This window comes from Fusarium odoratissimum (assembly GCF_000260195.1).
Source record: "Fusarium odoratissimum NRRL 54006 unplaced genomic scaffold supercont1.18, whole genome shotgun sequence".
Taxonomy (NCBI): domain Eukaryota; kingdom Fungi; phylum Ascomycota; class Sordariomycetes; order Hypocreales; family Nectriaceae; genus Fusarium; species Fusarium odoratissimum.
In genome coordinates this window covers 264503-280081 of record NW_022158777.1, presented here as the reverse complement: position 1 = coordinate 280081, position 15579 = coordinate 264503, and the positions used below count along the sequence as shown (strand labels likewise).

Genomic DNA, 15579 nt, shown 5'->3' with positions numbered 1-15579 from the left:
TTCTTTACATTTCGATTGCCCTACCAATGACAACCTTTCAGACGCTATAGCCAGTGACACTGCACTCTATATGAGTTTTGTCGGTCTGTCTTTATAGCTGATTGCTGACCGGAGGTTGGACTTTAATCTGTTAATACACATGATGAAGACACAATGACCACTCGTCTACATCCTTCAATGGGTAAGAGAATTTCATCCGAGCTGGGAAACCGAGGGCGAAGCGGATTCCCCAGTCTGAGATCCCGCACGCTGGCGAATTTAAAGAAAATGGCTGACATCAACACATTCACCTTGATTATTCAATGCCCATCGCCATTCTGCCAGAGTGCCACAGTTTACCATGGCTAGTCATGTCATGTTTGGGTATCCAAAGTCTCTTTAGGTACTAGAATAGCGCTATAGGCTGGACCCATGCATCAACATCGCTTGCTAGTCATGCCAATCATCACCAAATATCCATTACATCAACTCAGAGTATCATCAAACAATTAAGGCTTCTTGGTTCCTTCGATCTCAGGACCAGCAGTGTTGGTGTTGACGGGAGTGACAACTTCAACACCCTGAAGCTTATCAGCAGTCCTATCAGGTCCGACAATCTCAAACACTGTTCCATGATTAGTGATGATTCATTAGAATAGATAACAGGTAGCTTACAGTCAACAGGAGTGGAGGTGAACTTGCGAGCGTTGACCTTCTTCTGGAAGAGGTAGTCAAGATCGGCAAAGCTACGGTTCATGGTCTCAGGCAGGAAGAAGAAAATCCAAACAGCCCAGATGAAGCAGAGACCAAAGTAGAACATTCCAGTCTTGGCTCCCCAGTTCCAAGCATCGCTGCTGGAGTTGAGCATACGGGGGTTGAGCTGTTGGACGATGATCTGACCGCAGACGTAGACAGCACGACCGAGAACGATGGTCTGAGCACGAACACGGTTGGAGGCGGTCTCAGCAACGACGACGTAAGTGGTGGGGCCGAGAGAGACCTTGAAGATACACTGGACAACGACAAGGAAGGCGGCTGTGACAATGGCGACACTGTCGACCTTGGGAACAAAGCCCATGATACCAATGATCAACATGCAGGCGCCGATACCAGAAGAACCATAGAAGTAAAAGGTTCGACGTCCAATCCTACCCATGAGGGAGATGGCGACAGCGGTGGCGATGATGTTGACGGACTGGATGATCATGTTGTAGTTGAAAGCCATGGTGTTGCTCATACCAATAGACTTGAGCATGATGGCGGCGAAACTGGTGATGGATTGACCGTTGAGAATCTGAATGACCCACGCCATGCAGACAATGCCAGTTCGGCGAAGGTTAGTTCCTCTGAAACAATCCTTGAAGCTAGCAGACTCGGCCTCAACCTTCTCCATCTCGTTGGTATGCTTCATGAGAGCAAGAGTCTGAGCCATAGACTCATCGGTGTAGTGGCCCTTGCGAGCAAGGCGGCGAAGAGCATGTTCAGCAGCCTCGAGCTTACCGCGACGGACGAGGTACCAGGGAGACTCGGGGGCGAAGAAAGCGACGGTGATCAGAGGAGGAATCCACATCCACTGGAGACCGTAGGGGACTCGCCATCCAGCGTCGCCCTTGAGGTCGAGAGAGCCACGGAGGACACCAGTGGCGAGGAAACTTCCGGCTCCCCAGCACATGGAGACCCAGGCGGTGAGGTAGCCACGGAGGGCGGCGGGGCAGATCTCGGCGGCGTAGGCGGTGGTGAGGGTCTGGAAGATACCCCAGGGGATACCGCAGAGGAGGTTACCGACGAGGAGCATTTCGACGTTGACGGCGAAGAAGAGGACGAAGATGGTGCAGGCCATGAGAGACATGGCGAACTACTGAGATTAGCAGCGTTCAAATGAGACGCGATGAGAAATGACATACCATGTAAACTCGTCGAGAGCCGAATCGGGATTGCAAGTAACCATTGATCAAGAGACCGATGATAGAACCACAGTTGTTTCCAGCACCAATAGCACCCTGCCACTTTGTAGAAATATGCTGGTCGCCATTGGCGTCAGGCCAACCGAAACGCTTGAGATAAGCAGGATGGGCGAAGAAGTTGTTGATAAGACCAACATCCATACCCTCCATGACCAAAGCAACACTCAGAAGCATACTGAACGTCACGGCGGGCCAGTATCGCGAGAAGAGCTCCTTCTTGGGGAGGAGACACTCTGCATCACTGGCTGCCACGGCGGCCTCGATGAGCTCGACCTGTGAGTTGTAGCCGGAGAACTCTGTGTGGTGCACGGGGGCTTTCTGCCCGTCTTCCACGTGGGCTGTTTCATTCGGAGGCGCCATTGCTTCGAGTTTTGAGAAGAAAGGATGAAGGAGGAGGAGAGAGATGCTCGAATGCAGATCTGGGGAAAAAACAATGGGGGGAGGGATATCAGGATAAATATAAAGACTCCGCATCTCTGTGGACACCAGTCCGATGATCAAGCAGGGATATCTCGGTGGTACTTCCCCACGGGGCACTGGTCAATCAGTCGTATATTCCCCGCATTGCAGCGAAATGACTTCGGTGTCAATAACCCGAGGCGACGCGCCATTCCTGATCCAGGATCGAATGTCCTGTTTTCTTGGCAATTCGGCGGAGAGAAATCCGAGTGAGAGGGCACTGAAACAGGTAGTTCTATGGAGTCGATTAAGGTTAAGCTGTTATTAACGTTTGGGTGTCCCCATGGGGGTTCCCACGCGGACTCGGGGTCCATTTCTGGGGTACGAAATGACACGAGGTTGACAGATGGGATGGGTATTTGATCTGTCAAAAGTCTATTCCGTCTCTTTTTCATGGGAATCATATTGATGCTCAATACTCTAGTTGATGAAGGAACTGTGCTGTCCCCTCACTGATGCCTTGCATGCCGCATCTCAACAACCCCATTTCCTGGCAATGACTCCTCTGGTTGCTGGCAAAAGGCCTCGGCTAACCTCCTCCATGCGACGGTACGGCAAATGCCGTGTCATGTCCCATTGGCCGATTCTCCGTATCTGACTCTCTTGGCCCGCGAGTCTAGACCAGGTTGAGCTCTCAGCTCCCTCGACTGAGTCATGAGACACCATCTCGACCAAAAGAATGGAGAAATTCGCTGTCAGAGCCGAAAAACGGTCGATGCTTTTTATTTCTCTCCGCATGACTTGATACGACACCGATACAGAGGTTCGCCGAAGAGCTGTTCCCAGCGCCTCAGCTACACACAGATCAAAGGCTCAGTCAACAGCGGGACAAGGATTAATCGTGAACCAATAGCAGGTCCTTGAGGCCCCCATTCGACGTTGCCTTTTCTGTCGTCAAGGTTGTGTCACTGAAGATTTCCTTCCCCACAGCGGCCAACCCCAAAGTTTGCCCCCGACTTTTCCTGCACAAGCTTATTTTAAAGGAGGCCCAAGCGCATAGTGAGCTAGCTTAGCTTATGCAAGCCACGAACAGCATCTTACGCTTTCTCCTCACGGTTTTCCAGCAGGTTTTTGTCAATGCCGATATGACTGCCGTTATCAGTGGCATTGCAGGCTTAGTTATCGTGACATTGAGCCTCGTGAGGATAAATAATTTAGCATGGGCGTGTGATACTAAGACTCGCCTGATGTTGCCCAGGTTATTGCGCCCTGAAACTGTCTTGAATGCAACCCTGGCTGATCCTCGGCATCTCGGTCGAGTTCCATGCGCTCTCCAACCGTTTGGGCCAAGTCCGCGCCGCCTTTTGATGACATATTGGGGTTGGAGCCCCCAAAGTGTCTGTCGCTTAACCTTTCCGTTGTTGCATCTTGCATCGCCAAGGAGTCAAACCAAAACTCTATGCTGAATCCGAGGGTTTGGGCCGCGCCTGTGCGTTGATGGTGATGTTAATCTCTATCGGTACGCGTACATGATGTTTTTGGATGGTGATTGTGGTGATGGAAGCCAAGATTGGCTTTGGGGTTCTTGGATCTTGTCCCCGCACTTGGCAGATTGAGATCTTGAGATTTGGGAAACACCAGAGGTTGCTCGCTTCAGAAAGGACCGAAAGACGAGACAAACTGTATCACAAGTCGAAATGCCAGTTATGTAAGGGCAATTGAATATTGGGCTCTTGACTTGACAGCTGTATAGCGGTGGGGCAGGCCAAACTGTTAGGCGACAGGACGTTGGGCATGTTACCGTCGAAAGGCGATGCTCCCGGCCATTAGACTAATTTTTAACACTTTAAGGTTGACATAGCGAATTTGTAGCTCTAACAAGGGCCAAACCGAGGTGAAATCTGGTATTCGATAATACCACAAGGCCATTGTATTGGTGCAAGCTATCAAGCTGAGCATCATGCAAGTTTGAGCCTCACACGATCTTGACAGCTCGGAGTAGCTGCACGATACCATGGACCAGGCTATGATTATGGAGAAACGTCGTATTGAACTATCAAGGACTCCCTGTCCAGTCTTTGAGACATTGGACAGTTCCTGAAATGACCAGCTAACCGTAATAGCAGGCCTAGTAGATCGAATCTCCATGTGCAGGGTAGGTAACACGACTTCCTACTTGTTCAAATGCAATGTCTGCTCCTATCCAATTGCCTTTGGGTTCAATAAGAATACTGAAAGGATCTTTTAGTGTTGGATCATCTAGTAGGCGGGCTCTTACCCGCAATTCCGGATAGATCATCAAGTTTGCCCACTCTCCCAACGTTCGGCACCCCATACCCGAAAGATCAACAAGCAGATCTTTAACCACCATACCAAAATCTGTGGAGTTGATCCTTCGCGCAAGCAACTATCCATTCACGATCTCTTGGCGCCTAGTAGGACCGAAAAAGTTGATCACTCATGCTGCACTGCAACGTTTGATGTGATGCAGACTTCCCCGGAGATTCGTGCCACATGCTTCGCTGTCAATTACCCCAGGCTTGCGAGTGAGATCTCCAGACGGGGCGGGGATGTCTCCATGCGACCCAATAGTGGGACATGCCCTGCGGCGCAGTTGGGTGAAAACCAACATGTCAAATGAAAACTTGGCGGGGAATGCGGCACAGCTATCTCGAGCCCCATTGACGAAATGCACCAAGAAAGGGTAAGCAGTCAGGTTGATGACCTGGATATTCTTTGGAATCTGTCTCCATTCCGCGCGCCAGGGTGTTGTTGTTGCTCTTTTGTGCCAAGTTACCGACACATATTATTCTTGCCCTGGTAGATGTGAATACATATCAACCTGGCGATACTGACCCGTGTTGAAATGCATCGTCCGCCATTTTTCCTGTGACTTACTTGTATACATACTGAGGATTATCAAGGAGCATAACAACGGTTAGGTAAACTTTAAAGCACTTGCTACGGCTATTGCCACCCTTTAGAATATTTTTTATTTCGGGCATAGTCCAATCTTTGGTGCGAATCTTCTCCTGGATCATGAGCACGTCCAACTGATGGTCAAGAACTGGAGGCACAGGGCATTGGCCATGATGGATCGAATTTGCATCGTTATCTATGTCTATGTCAAAATCGTTGTTTTCGACAACGCAGAAGAGTTCTTGTGCCATGCGGGCTCCGACCCAGAGCTTCAGGGTCGGCCTGGTCGTACTGTTCTATCAGAATGCATTAGCATATGGAGTCAAATTTGTCGGGACTACGCACGGGGTTCTTGGACATGTATAGAAGTGTTTGTCGAAGGTAGCCCAATCAAGAAGTCATCGGTCTGAGACGTCATATCTTGAGCATAATACTGAAAGCTATTGGGAAAGTGGATTTGGCTCAACTAGATGACGATCTGACGTGGGAGTTGCGATGGAATTAAAATTGAAGGGCGCACCATCACCGAAGAGCTTGCGCTGTAACAAGTCTGGGTACTGGATCGTACCAGGGTGTGTTTCTTGTTGTTGAAGATCCATGTTTCTGGAATCATTGCGCTTATCTTCATCATCAATACTGTTCTCAGTATGGCATAATAACTGCTGATGTGCGAGGCCAATGACTGCGTTACGGGAGAGATCCAAGCTAACATCCTTTTGCCAACCGGCGAGCCTCGGGCAAGTCTTGGGGCTTATAAGTTGGTTCTCGCCATACAGTGTCGTGCTGCAGTCTTGTGACTCCCACCCTCTTTTCAACGACTACCATTCTGTATTGCCCTGTTACACGTCTCATATCTCACCATTGACTGCCAATTACTCAGGTATAGCCCTGGCTCGCCACGCACTCCCAGGCTCCATGGGCTTTTCTCACCAAAAGGCCTGAGTTACCTAGTTTACCCTCTTCCCAACCCGTCTCCAAAACGGTCTTTTCTCCCACCAGCGTTGTCTTCTAACCATCAGAGACCGCTGAGTGGAATCTGTGTTCCCACCTTGCCTTTCGAGATGTCTCTTCCGGTAGCCGTCCCAGATTTCTTGCCTGTTTCTCTCGTCAATGCGAGCCTGGTCCTGCTGTTCTGGCGGAAGATCATTGATCGCGTCCCGAATCAGATCACGTCGAACGCGCTCAGCCTTTATCCCCTTCGGGCTGAAAGAATTCGGGGAGCTCACTGTCATCGGGTATTAGTATCCCTTTTTCACGTTCAACGCCTGTTACAGTTGTGGTAGTCTTACTGTCGGCGATGGAAGAAGCCTCAAGGTTCTGCAGCGCGGAGCTGTAGTGGCTGATGAGTCGAATGTTGTAAATGTCTCCAAAGTCTCGTCCAGGCACAAGACTTGTACCAACTATATCCTCCTCAAATTGCGAAAACACGTCGTGCTCAAAAATGAAATGACTACTCAATACGATATCTGCTTTGAGATCATCGAGCACATAAAGGGTACAGGGGATCTTGTCCCATGAACTGCGAAACTGCCAAGTAGCCCTGTGGACAATACCAGAAGTTGTATCGAGTGACCTGTCGGCATATTCAATGGTACGTCTGTGTTTCATACTCCGATCAATCTCCAGGGAGTGTCGCTTAGCAAAGTCTGTTGATACCAGCATTGCGTCGCAGCCTGTGTCGGCTAGAGCAACTGAAGGTATGTCATCAAGGCTTCCCTTCAGACAGCATGTATCGTTCCCTATAAGATTGAACCTCAGTCGAGTGGCAAACTTTCTTAATGATTTTGTGATATGGTGTGTGAATTTTGTCAAAGTACCTGTAGCCTTAAGGAAGGCCTGGCACAAAATGAGGTCTTGCCTGCATTTAGAGAGAATACAGCAGTCAAGCATGTGTTGCTCCGATTCCCCCAGGAAAATGAAAGGAACATCTACTGTGCCGCAAGACTTGATTGTTGCTCCCGTGGGTAGCCGGAATTCTTCCTTCGTACTGACTTTGGGAATAAGTCCAAGCTTCCCGACGAGCTGTTGAGAAACGAAGTTACGTTTCGCGCCGGTATCGGGTAAGGCATCGATTTGATGTCTGTCTGAACCAACTAACGCTTTCACTCTGTACTCCACCCTGCCACTGGAATAGGTTTGGGGCGGACTTTCGAGGGCGGGCTGTAGTACAGCGTTTGCTTTGATTATAGATTTGAGTGTGAAAAGCCTGTCAAGTTGCACAGCAGTGAAGCCAAATGGAATATATTGACCCCTTTCATCGTCTATCAAGTCACCCGAAAATGGTAGAGTCGAGCTATTATGGTTGGTTTGTAGTACGTCTTCCTTCTTATTGATGAAGAGTCTCCATGAGGGATAGCTCATAAAAGATTGTTCAGTAGTCATTTGCACCGGATTGTTACTTGTATGAAAGTCAGCGGCTGATAGCGCACGAGTGACGTTGTGAAGGCATACCGAGTTAGAAAACGTTGTGATTGGTCTGAGGTTGTCTCGGTAGGACTGGACCATCTAGGAATGAATTTATCTGGCAGAGAATGTGGATCCTCCTGATTGACTGTATCAGAACGTCAATTGGTATCTTCTGTCCAGGCGTCAGAGCTCGCATCACTCGCTTGATCATCTGTCTCTCCCGTGCTGAGGCGGGTCACTTCATCCTGTACCCAGGGGTTCCCTAGAAGCCAAAGGCAAGAGACCATGGGGATCACGTTGATTACGGAAGAAAACGATGTATTTGAAACCTGCCGAAATTATTCTGGGTAACCAGGGAGGATTAATGCGAAGGATTGGCTTGTATAGATAATATCGACGCGCTGAAAAAGTATATTGCTTTGGAGGAGAAGGGAAGACTTTTGGAACTCAGAAGGAGGCGGCTCGAGGGTATCCAATTGCTACGTGTCGGGCGGTGGCTGGGCCTAAATTGCATTGTTGATAGGCTTCTTGTTGGACTTTTCCAACCTTCTACTAATCGTCTTCTTTCAACAAAAGCTAGCTGACATTGTGTAACTGTAAATTGTACATTTACACGTCATCATTAGGTGCCAGGCATCAGGCTGTCAGCCAAATTTCCAACGATATGGGATTAGCCCATTTCGCTATTCTGGCTGTGATTTCTTGCAGGTTAGCTATATTTAATCACTCATGCGTATCTGTGAATTGAAAGCTTATGCGAAACATTTTTGATATCGAAATGACTGCAGGTCAGGCTTCGACTGGATCCTCGCTTGGATTCGCAGCCCTATCGTCCTGGATCGTTCCAGACAGAGATCAAGAACTACTAGTATTCCGAAAGTTCGGGAACATAAGCGCTCGAAATCTTCTTGCAATGTGAATTGTTGAGCATCGAAGGCAGATTGAAGGCCTGGGATAAACAAGTTGAAGCTAGCAACGACACTGCATTAGAGCAAGCTGCAGAAACATGGGAAATGATGAACAAACAGGCCGAGGCGGGCAAACCAGAAGCAAAGGAAATTATGGAGTTAGTGAATCAGCTCCGCATGAAGATTAAAGAATATCGTATGTAAAATAGTCCCAGCTGTAAGCTTCTGCTTACTTTTTCATAGATGAAGCACTGGATCTACAGAGCAAGATTTCTCAGCTCAACGGCCCTGACCATAGGGCTCTCAAAGTGGCTCGAAACGAACTCCACGGAGGGCCTTTGCGACGAGATGGTCAAAAGCCGAATCCCATACTGGGAGAGGAAAGTATTACTTTGATGAAGCGTAGGATCTCGTCTCCCTCAAAGCTCCAGCAGCTGTCGATCCATTGTCAAAATTGCTCCGGGCTGGAACTATCCTTGTGCATTTATGGTTTAAAATGGTCCTTTAGAATACAGGATAATATGGAGATTGAGAAAAGCTTGAAACGATGTCGTGCGGCAATAGATAGTGCACCATGAACAGACTGGTGTAGGGCCGTCTTAATGCAACTTTTGTTAGCCCACAGATATGCAGAACCCCGAATCTCACAATGCGGCAATGAATTACTCAAGTTTCATAGCATAATGATATTGCCAAGCCTAACGTTATTGATCACGAATTGCTGGGTGCGAGGTGGTGGCTCTGGTATACAACCTGTTTCTCCACCCGAGGTTCCCTACTTGGGCAAGGTTGCAAAAATGAGGTCATATTTATCAGCAAGACTGGCACGCCCTACTGACTACATATCAATCAGTCACTTAAACCCCTCCGAGCGCAGTGATTTTAACAAGGAAAAAAATAAGAACACTTAATCTGAAAATAAATTACGCCTTAAGAATGCCAGACGGTTATGCAAAGATTCCTTTGGGCGCTCAGGTTCAGCCAACGCCTTTCCAAGTCTCCATCACGGATGACAGGGTCGATGAGCTCAAGCAGCTTCTGAAGCTGGGAAGAGTCGGACCGCCGACCTACGAATCGACGCAGAAAGAACACAATTATGGAGTTAGTCATCAGTGGCTAACTGATGCGAAAGCTGCTTGGATTGACTTTGACTGGTATATTCTATCGCCTGTCCCTAGCTTGCATTGCCGAGGTCTGACCTATGGAACAGGCGCACTGCGGAAAAGCACATTAATTCCTTCAACCATTGGACTGTGCCTATCAAGGACGAGAAGGGTGAATTTACAGTCCACTTCACGGGTCTCTTCTCCCCTAAACCCGATGCCGTCCCCGTGGTAATGCTGCATGGCTGGCCGGGTAGCTTCCTAGAGTTTCTAAAAATCTTGTCCATTCTCCAGGAGCGCTACACTCCCGAGACGCTACCTTACCATGTCGTTGTGCCATCTCTCCCCGGTTATGCTTTCTCAGATAAGCCGCCGTTGGACAAGGACTTCGGCATCAGAGATGTTTCCCGCATCGTGAACAGCCTCATGGTTCAACTGGGTTTTGGAAGTGGTTATATCGCTCAGGGAGGCGATATTGGAAGCAGGGTTTCTCGTGTGCTCGCAGCTACTTATGATGAGTGTAAAGGTATGTCATCAAGATGCAAACCATCGGCAAGGTCGAAGGACACTACTAACACGCTTTTCTATAGCCGCTCATCTCAACTTCTGCCTCATGTCTGAGCCCGCAAGTGCGCAGGGCGAAGTTTCGGATGCAGAAAAGAAAGGCCTCGAACGTGCAAAGGACTTTGACAAGCTGGGCACCGCCTACGCTTTGATGCACGCCACAAGACCAAGCACCATCGGCCTCATCCTCTCGTCATCGCCTCTCGCGCTCTTAGCCTGGGTCGGCGAGAAGTTCCTGAGCTGGAGCGACGAAGATCCTCCGCTGGAGGAAATTCTTACTTCGGTTTCTCTTTACTGGCTGACAGACAGCTTTCCTACGTCAATCTTTCCATACCGCCAACGCTTCGACCCAGATTACCCTGGTGCACACGATCACCCGAAGTGGAAGATCAGCAAGCCATTGGGTTACAGCTGGTTCCCGTTCGAGCTTGCTCCTATTCCTGTGAGCTGGGTGAAGACGACAGGAAATCTGGTGTTTTGGAGAGATCATAAGAGAGGAGGTCACTTTGCTGCTTTGGAGAGGCCAGAGGAGTTGTTGAAGGACTTTGAGGAGTTTATAGAGCAGATCTCGAAGGATGGATCTCTGAAGATCCAGTGAATCAGTTTGTAGATAGCGGCGCTTCATCTCGCTTCAAGCTGGATTGAAAGATCATGAACCAATTGAAAGATGATCGATCAGCTTAGGTATTCGAATCCACCATTGTCTTCGTCCTTGATCAAAGCCATGCGAATTATTGAGGTATTCCTGATTGACTGGAGGTTCCCATTCCATTGATGGTCTCACATGACTCAGCACGTGACGCATGTCCACGGTTTTCGGTCGTGGAGACTCACGGTCTGGGCCTGTCGAATTGACGGGCACACACCCAGAGGACCATTAGCTATGGCCATTTCTTTTGCTATCTTTTACGGCTCGGGTTGCGCAACAAGCAAGGGCTATTAAATTCCAGTAACGAAGCCCAACCGCGAAACTGAGGACGCGCCCACTTTGTCCTTGGCGGTCGCAAAGCGCGCCATGCCACTACCATGAAGCCGCTCTACTCGATGCGACCAGCACAATGAACACCGCGCTGCCGCTGCAATTGCGAACTTCGCCGTCATCTGATACGGCGCATAGCAGCTCTGCTCGTCCCGACCAAGCCTTTGACCCAGCGTGTCCCTACCGAGCCCGCCAAATCGGCGCCGCATTAATCCCCATCTGTTGCCTGACAATCTTGAGCGAGACGACAACACACTGAGCGCCGCGACCGATCGACAGAACATGGGGTGAACAGGATTGGAGTACCGCGGCGGCCGTAGCTGGCGCTGCGCCTTCAGCTAGCACCTTTGGCGTTCGTGTGATGCCATTCGCCGATGCCGCGCCTTCGAGCACCAGTGTCAGGAACGCATGATCCCTTCCTTGCGTGTTCCATGTGACAGAGCTTACCCGACTCTCGTCATCGCACAACAAACTGGGGACGCCGCAGCCTTTCACGACGCAAGTCTTCTGTCTCGACACACGTCCATGTCCATTCGATCGCGCGACCTGTCCCTTGCCTCGTAGCAGCGCATCGTCCGAACCAGCCCACCGACACCTCATCTGATTGTGATGTCGCTCTGAAGCAAGGCATGCACCGCGACTTCATCCGCGTGAAAGCGCTGTAGATACAGACAGATTGCCGGGCATTCCACCCTCGCTCGAAGCTCGACCCACCATATACTCCGTCCTGCCTTGCGATACCATATATATAACAGCAATAACGCGACAGGGTCCCTGGAAAGTAGTAGTTCCTTGAAGGGCCCTTCAATTCTATGCGTAAAGAGTTGTGTCTGCCCTGTCGTAACTTGGCTATCCGGTAGATAAAGGATGCGCGAAACTGCATGCGCAGCGTAGAAGTAAGGGCTCTCCGACGTAGATGTCTGGTTCAATTGACAGATACTCGCCAGCGCCTCGGGTATTCCCTCTACACCAACGTCGGGTAATGGCGCTTGCATCTGCGCAATCGTAACAGCCATGACGCGGAACAGACTGTCATTTCGTAGAGGGTCCACCATATTCCACAGCGACATCTTTCCACTGATCATGGACACCCAATCGAGGTGGTCGTCGCCAGTCGTCAGAGGCCACGAGTCTTCAGGTCTGTACGCATCAGGTGACGAGAACGTCAAGACGGCGAGAGCAGCTGCTGTACCCCATATCGGGTCTTTGTCCTGCGTCTTGACAGGTTCGCGTAACTTCTTGTTAAAGAGCGCTGTGCTTTGTGACCAGTGGTAGCATTCTTCCAGACTCCGGGGAGAGCTTGATGAGGTGTTTAGGTAGCGATCGTATGTAAGCGCCACTGCTAGAGAAGCGTGCATCAAACATGGGTTCTGTGCCAATTAACTTAGCCTACATGGACACAATCGGCGAGTAGCTCTTACAGTGAAGGCGAGTTTAAACAAGCTCCGATTGACGTTGATCATGTTCTCATCATCCGGCGTCAAGAGACTTCGCGCGTAATATCTCGTTACAAAATCTTGACATTTTGCATTCAATTGATAGATAGTATACTCATCAGAGGTCCATATCGCACTCGCGACAGGTCTCTGGGGCGTTGGCCTGCATCGAACCACGGCCCTCACAGTGTCGGAAGTGATCGGGTGAAGATCAGGGATGTTCAGCCCAAAGTTACAGAGTACCCCGAATGCGCTGCATTTTTTGCAGCGAGGTTTGCTCTCGTCACACTAAGAATGGTTAGTTGAAGTATTGATGAGTTGAGGAGACCAACCTTGAGTTTTCTCAGCTTGCAATTCCGGCATCCATATCTTGACCGCCGTGCAGGTTTCTTCGGGCGCATATGGTCCACGCACTTGGAAGACATTTCCACAACGCTCTACTAATTGTCAGAAATCGCGGAATGTTGTCATCATTGAGAGAATTTGACCCTGAGCTGACAGGAACTGGAGGTACGATCTATTTTCGCGATGCGCTAACCTCAACTTGGCTGGAGGCTCTCACACGCTAGCTGTTTTGCGGCTGCACGGCGATTTGATTGGCGGTTTGACGATCCAAGAACTCTGGGTATTATCGCGAAGAGATGGATATGATTTGAGGAAACCCTCATGGAATTGTTGTAATTAAGTTATAAAGAAGATATTTCCCTCAAATATATCATGACCATTCATCTTTACTATTTACCATTCATTCCTTAGATAAACTCTATTACCGGTCAAAATGTCTACTCATCTTGCTGCTATCTGCCCAGGAAAAGGCCAACCCTTCCAAGTACAAACCCGATCCACTCCAAAGCCAGGGCCAGATGAACTTCTCATCGCCGTCAAGTCCGTCGCTCTCAACCCAGCAGACGTCATCATGCGCGATCAAGGTCTTTTTATAACAGATTATCCCACCGTTATAGGCTTCGACATGTCGGGCTTGGTACTAGAAGTCGGCGAAAACGTTCCAGCTGGTGATGGTGGCTTCCAACCTGGCACTCGAGTTGCTGCTTATTCTGCCTCCGCCTGGAGAGGATGCGCTCCAGATTATGGTCCTTTCCAAGAGAAATGTCTTGTTCCGTGGCAGCATGTTGTGCGTCTTCCTGATCAGAACATGTCGTGGAATCATGCTGCGACGTTGCCTGTTTCTGTCCAAGTACCTCTTAGCGCATGGGATATGATGGGAATTCCCAGATCTTATGATGAACTTCCTTCCCAAGATGTAGTTCAGGTTGAGAAGAAAGAAGCGCTTCTTATCTGGGGCGCATCATCCAGCATCGGCACCATGGGCGTACAAACAGGTCGTCTAATGTGCAAGGATCCCAAGTCTCCCTTTGCAGCTGTGTATGCTACTGCTGGCCCGGCAAATCACGATTATATACGCTCACTTGGTGCCGATCGTGTATTCGATTACAAAGACTCAAAGGTTGTTGAGTCAATCATCTCCGCCGCAAAAGAAGACGCGCTAGTCATTCGACATTGTTTCCTCGCGACAGGGCAACTTTCTTTGTGTCAGGCTGTGCTGAAGGAATTTGTTCATTCAGACCCAGCAGAGGGCAAGACAACGACCAAGCTTGGGTCAGCGCCTTGGATTCCAGCGGACGCGCAAGACGTTGATGGGGTCGAAGTGATATTTGTGATGCCGTCGGCGGTTGAAGAGAAAAGGCTGGAGCAGTTCAAGTATTGGATTGGTACTTATCTAAGTAAGACCTTATCCAATGGAAGCGTTAAACCAAGCCCCGAGCCAACGGTTGTAGGGAAGGGTTTGGACTTCCTCAACAGTGCTTTAGACAGAATGTCCCAAGGTGTCAGTTGTTCTAAGTTAGTGGTGGAAATTGGAGAGTGAGATGGCACTATGAGGGAACATTATTAGATAGTGATACCATCGCCGTATAGAAGAAGTGCGATGCTTCAGAAATCTAGATAAGAAAAGTTATCTAAATTGCGTGAAGAAGGACTTTACAAAATGTTGAACCTTTCTGCGCTATCTGCCTGTATCTCGAGTCACTTCAGGGTAGTCATCCATCATTTTTCTTCATCGAACGGGATCAATAGCAGCGATCCCTGCGGTCTTTGCTTGCGACTCGGGACTTTCCGTCTCAAATTCTCTGTTTCATCATGCTTGACTTCCGAATGACAGCATTTTCGCATGGTCCCATGGATAAAATCGGCTCAGCTGTCGCAAGACCACGCTCCACGCTCCGATCCTCGGCAAACTAACTACCCAAACCGGACATTTCTACCAGTGCCCACCAGCGCCAATTACCAAACAGAATGCCCCTGTACAACTCTGTCTCCGTTTCTGTTACTTTAACGTTAGTCTTAAGCGAATATTACCTTTGACCATACCACGCGATCGGGCGAAAGGGTGGATCAATTGGTTCCGTAGCTTCGATCGCTCGCTTCCTGACACGACCTCGCCATGCACCCCATTGACCAATCAAGGCGCCTCACCATGAACCAAGTCACGTTGACCAATATCGATGATGAAATATCCTCGCCCCGACACCCTCTTTCGCTCAATAAACATAAGCATAATACGCCATAAAAATAAAGTTAAAACTCCGCCAAGCTCAGCTCTCTCATCAATGGCGAAACAAGTTCCCTTCACAAGCCAATGATGTCTTCTCTCAAATCAGGGGGATGCAGAATTCTCGGTCTTGTCCGACCACTCTAACTAATACAAGTAAAGATCATCTTCCCTCCTTTCAAGCTTGGGCCCTGGTCTGGAGTAGAAAATCCGGGGTGAGTTTTCTTATCGGACCGACAGGACACAAAACTCCACGATCTCATGACCCCGTTTCCCCATACAAAATTCCTTTTAAAATTCATGGTCTGACGAGAAATCGAAGATCATGTCGGTCCGACATAGCGAATCTCGAG

General features: G+C 49.3%; 5 protein-coding genes across 5 annotated transcripts; 2 read left to right on the top strand and 3 right to left on the bottom strand.

The window, feature by feature from the left end:
- Positions 1 to 320: 320 nt before the first annotated feature.
- Positions 321 to 2416, bottom strand: FOIG_10402 (uncharacterized protein). Its single transcript, XM_031210740.1, has 3 exons — positions 1884 to 2416; positions 655 to 1834; positions 321 to 604 (listed from the first exon to the last, which is right to left on the bottom strand). The coding sequence occupies exons 1-3, from the start codon at positions 2301 to 2303 to the stop codon at positions 489 to 491; spliced, it is 1716 nt and encodes a 571-aa protein (XP_031059451.1). The 5' UTR covers positions 2304 to 2416; the 3' UTR covers positions 321 to 488.
- A 2820-nt stretch (positions 2417 to 5236) lies between these two features.
- FOIG_10401 (uncharacterized protein) lies at positions 5237 to 7643 on the bottom strand (the record flags this gene model as incomplete). Its single annotated transcript, XM_031210739.1, has 3 exons — positions 5237 to 5557; positions 6275 to 6486; positions 6551 to 7643. The coding sequence occupies 3 exons, from the start codon at positions 7641 to 7643 to the stop codon at positions 5237 to 5239; spliced, it is 1626 nt and encodes a 541-aa protein (XP_031059450.1).
- Positions 7644 to 9431: 1788 nt separating this feature from the next.
- Positions 9432 to 11003, top strand: FOIG_10400 (uncharacterized protein). The gene is made up of 3 exons (XM_031210738.1): positions 9432 to 9729; positions 9786 to 10204; positions 10269 to 11003. The coding sequence occupies exons 1-3, from the start codon at positions 9512 to 9514 to the stop codon at positions 10838 to 10840; spliced, it is 1209 nt and encodes a 402-aa protein (XP_031059449.1). The 5' UTR covers positions 9432 to 9511; the 3' UTR covers positions 10841 to 11003.
- A 120-nt stretch (positions 11004 to 11123) lies between these two features.
- Positions 11124 to 13082, bottom strand: FOIG_10399 (uncharacterized protein; the record flags this gene model as incomplete). The annotated part of the gene is made up of 3 exons (XM_031210737.1): positions 11124 to 12591; positions 12643 to 12945; positions 12990 to 13082. The coding sequence occupies 3 exons, from the start codon at positions 13080 to 13082 to the stop codon at positions 11818 to 11820; spliced, it is 1170 nt and encodes a 389-aa protein (XP_031059448.1). The 3' UTR covers positions 11124 to 11817.
- Positions 13083 to 13414: 332 nt separating this feature from the next.
- Positions 13415 to 14613, top strand: FOIG_10398 (uncharacterized protein). The gene has a single exon (XM_031210736.1). The coding sequence runs from the start codon at positions 13436 to 13438 to the stop codon at positions 14540 to 14542; it is 1107 nt and encodes a 368-aa protein (XP_031059447.1). The 5' UTR covers positions 13415 to 13435; the 3' UTR covers positions 14543 to 14613.
- The last annotated feature ends 966 nt before the right edge of the window (positions 14614 to 15579 follow it).

Coding starts and splice junctions, on each gene's coding strand:
- FOIG_10402 (XM_031210740.1), bottom strand. CDS start 2,303: ATGGCGCCTCCGAATGAAACAGCCCACGTGGAAGACGGGCAGAAAGCC. Junction 1,835..1,883: donor GCTCTCGACGAGTTTACATG/GTATGTCATTTC, acceptor TAATCTCAGTAG/TTCGCCATGTCTCTCATGGC. Junction 605..654: donor CACCTCCACTCCTGTTGACT/GTAAGCTACCTG, acceptor ATCATGGAACAG/TGTTTGAGATTGTCGGACCT.
- FOIG_10400 (XM_031210738.1), top strand. CDS start 9,512: ATGCCAGACGGTTATGCAAAGATTCCTTTGGGCGCTCAGGTTCAGCCA. Junction 9,730..9,785: donor GCTTGGATTGACTTTGACTG/GTATATTCTATC, acceptor CCTATGGAACAG/GCGCACTGCGGAAAAGCACA. Junction 10,205..10,268: donor TACTTATGATGAGTGTAAAG/GTATGTCATCAA, acceptor GCTTTTCTATAG/CCGCTCATCTCAACTTCTGC.
- FOIG_10398 (XM_031210736.1), top strand. CDS start 13,436: ATGTCTACTCATCTTGCTGCTATCTGCCCAGGAAAAGGCCAACCCTTC.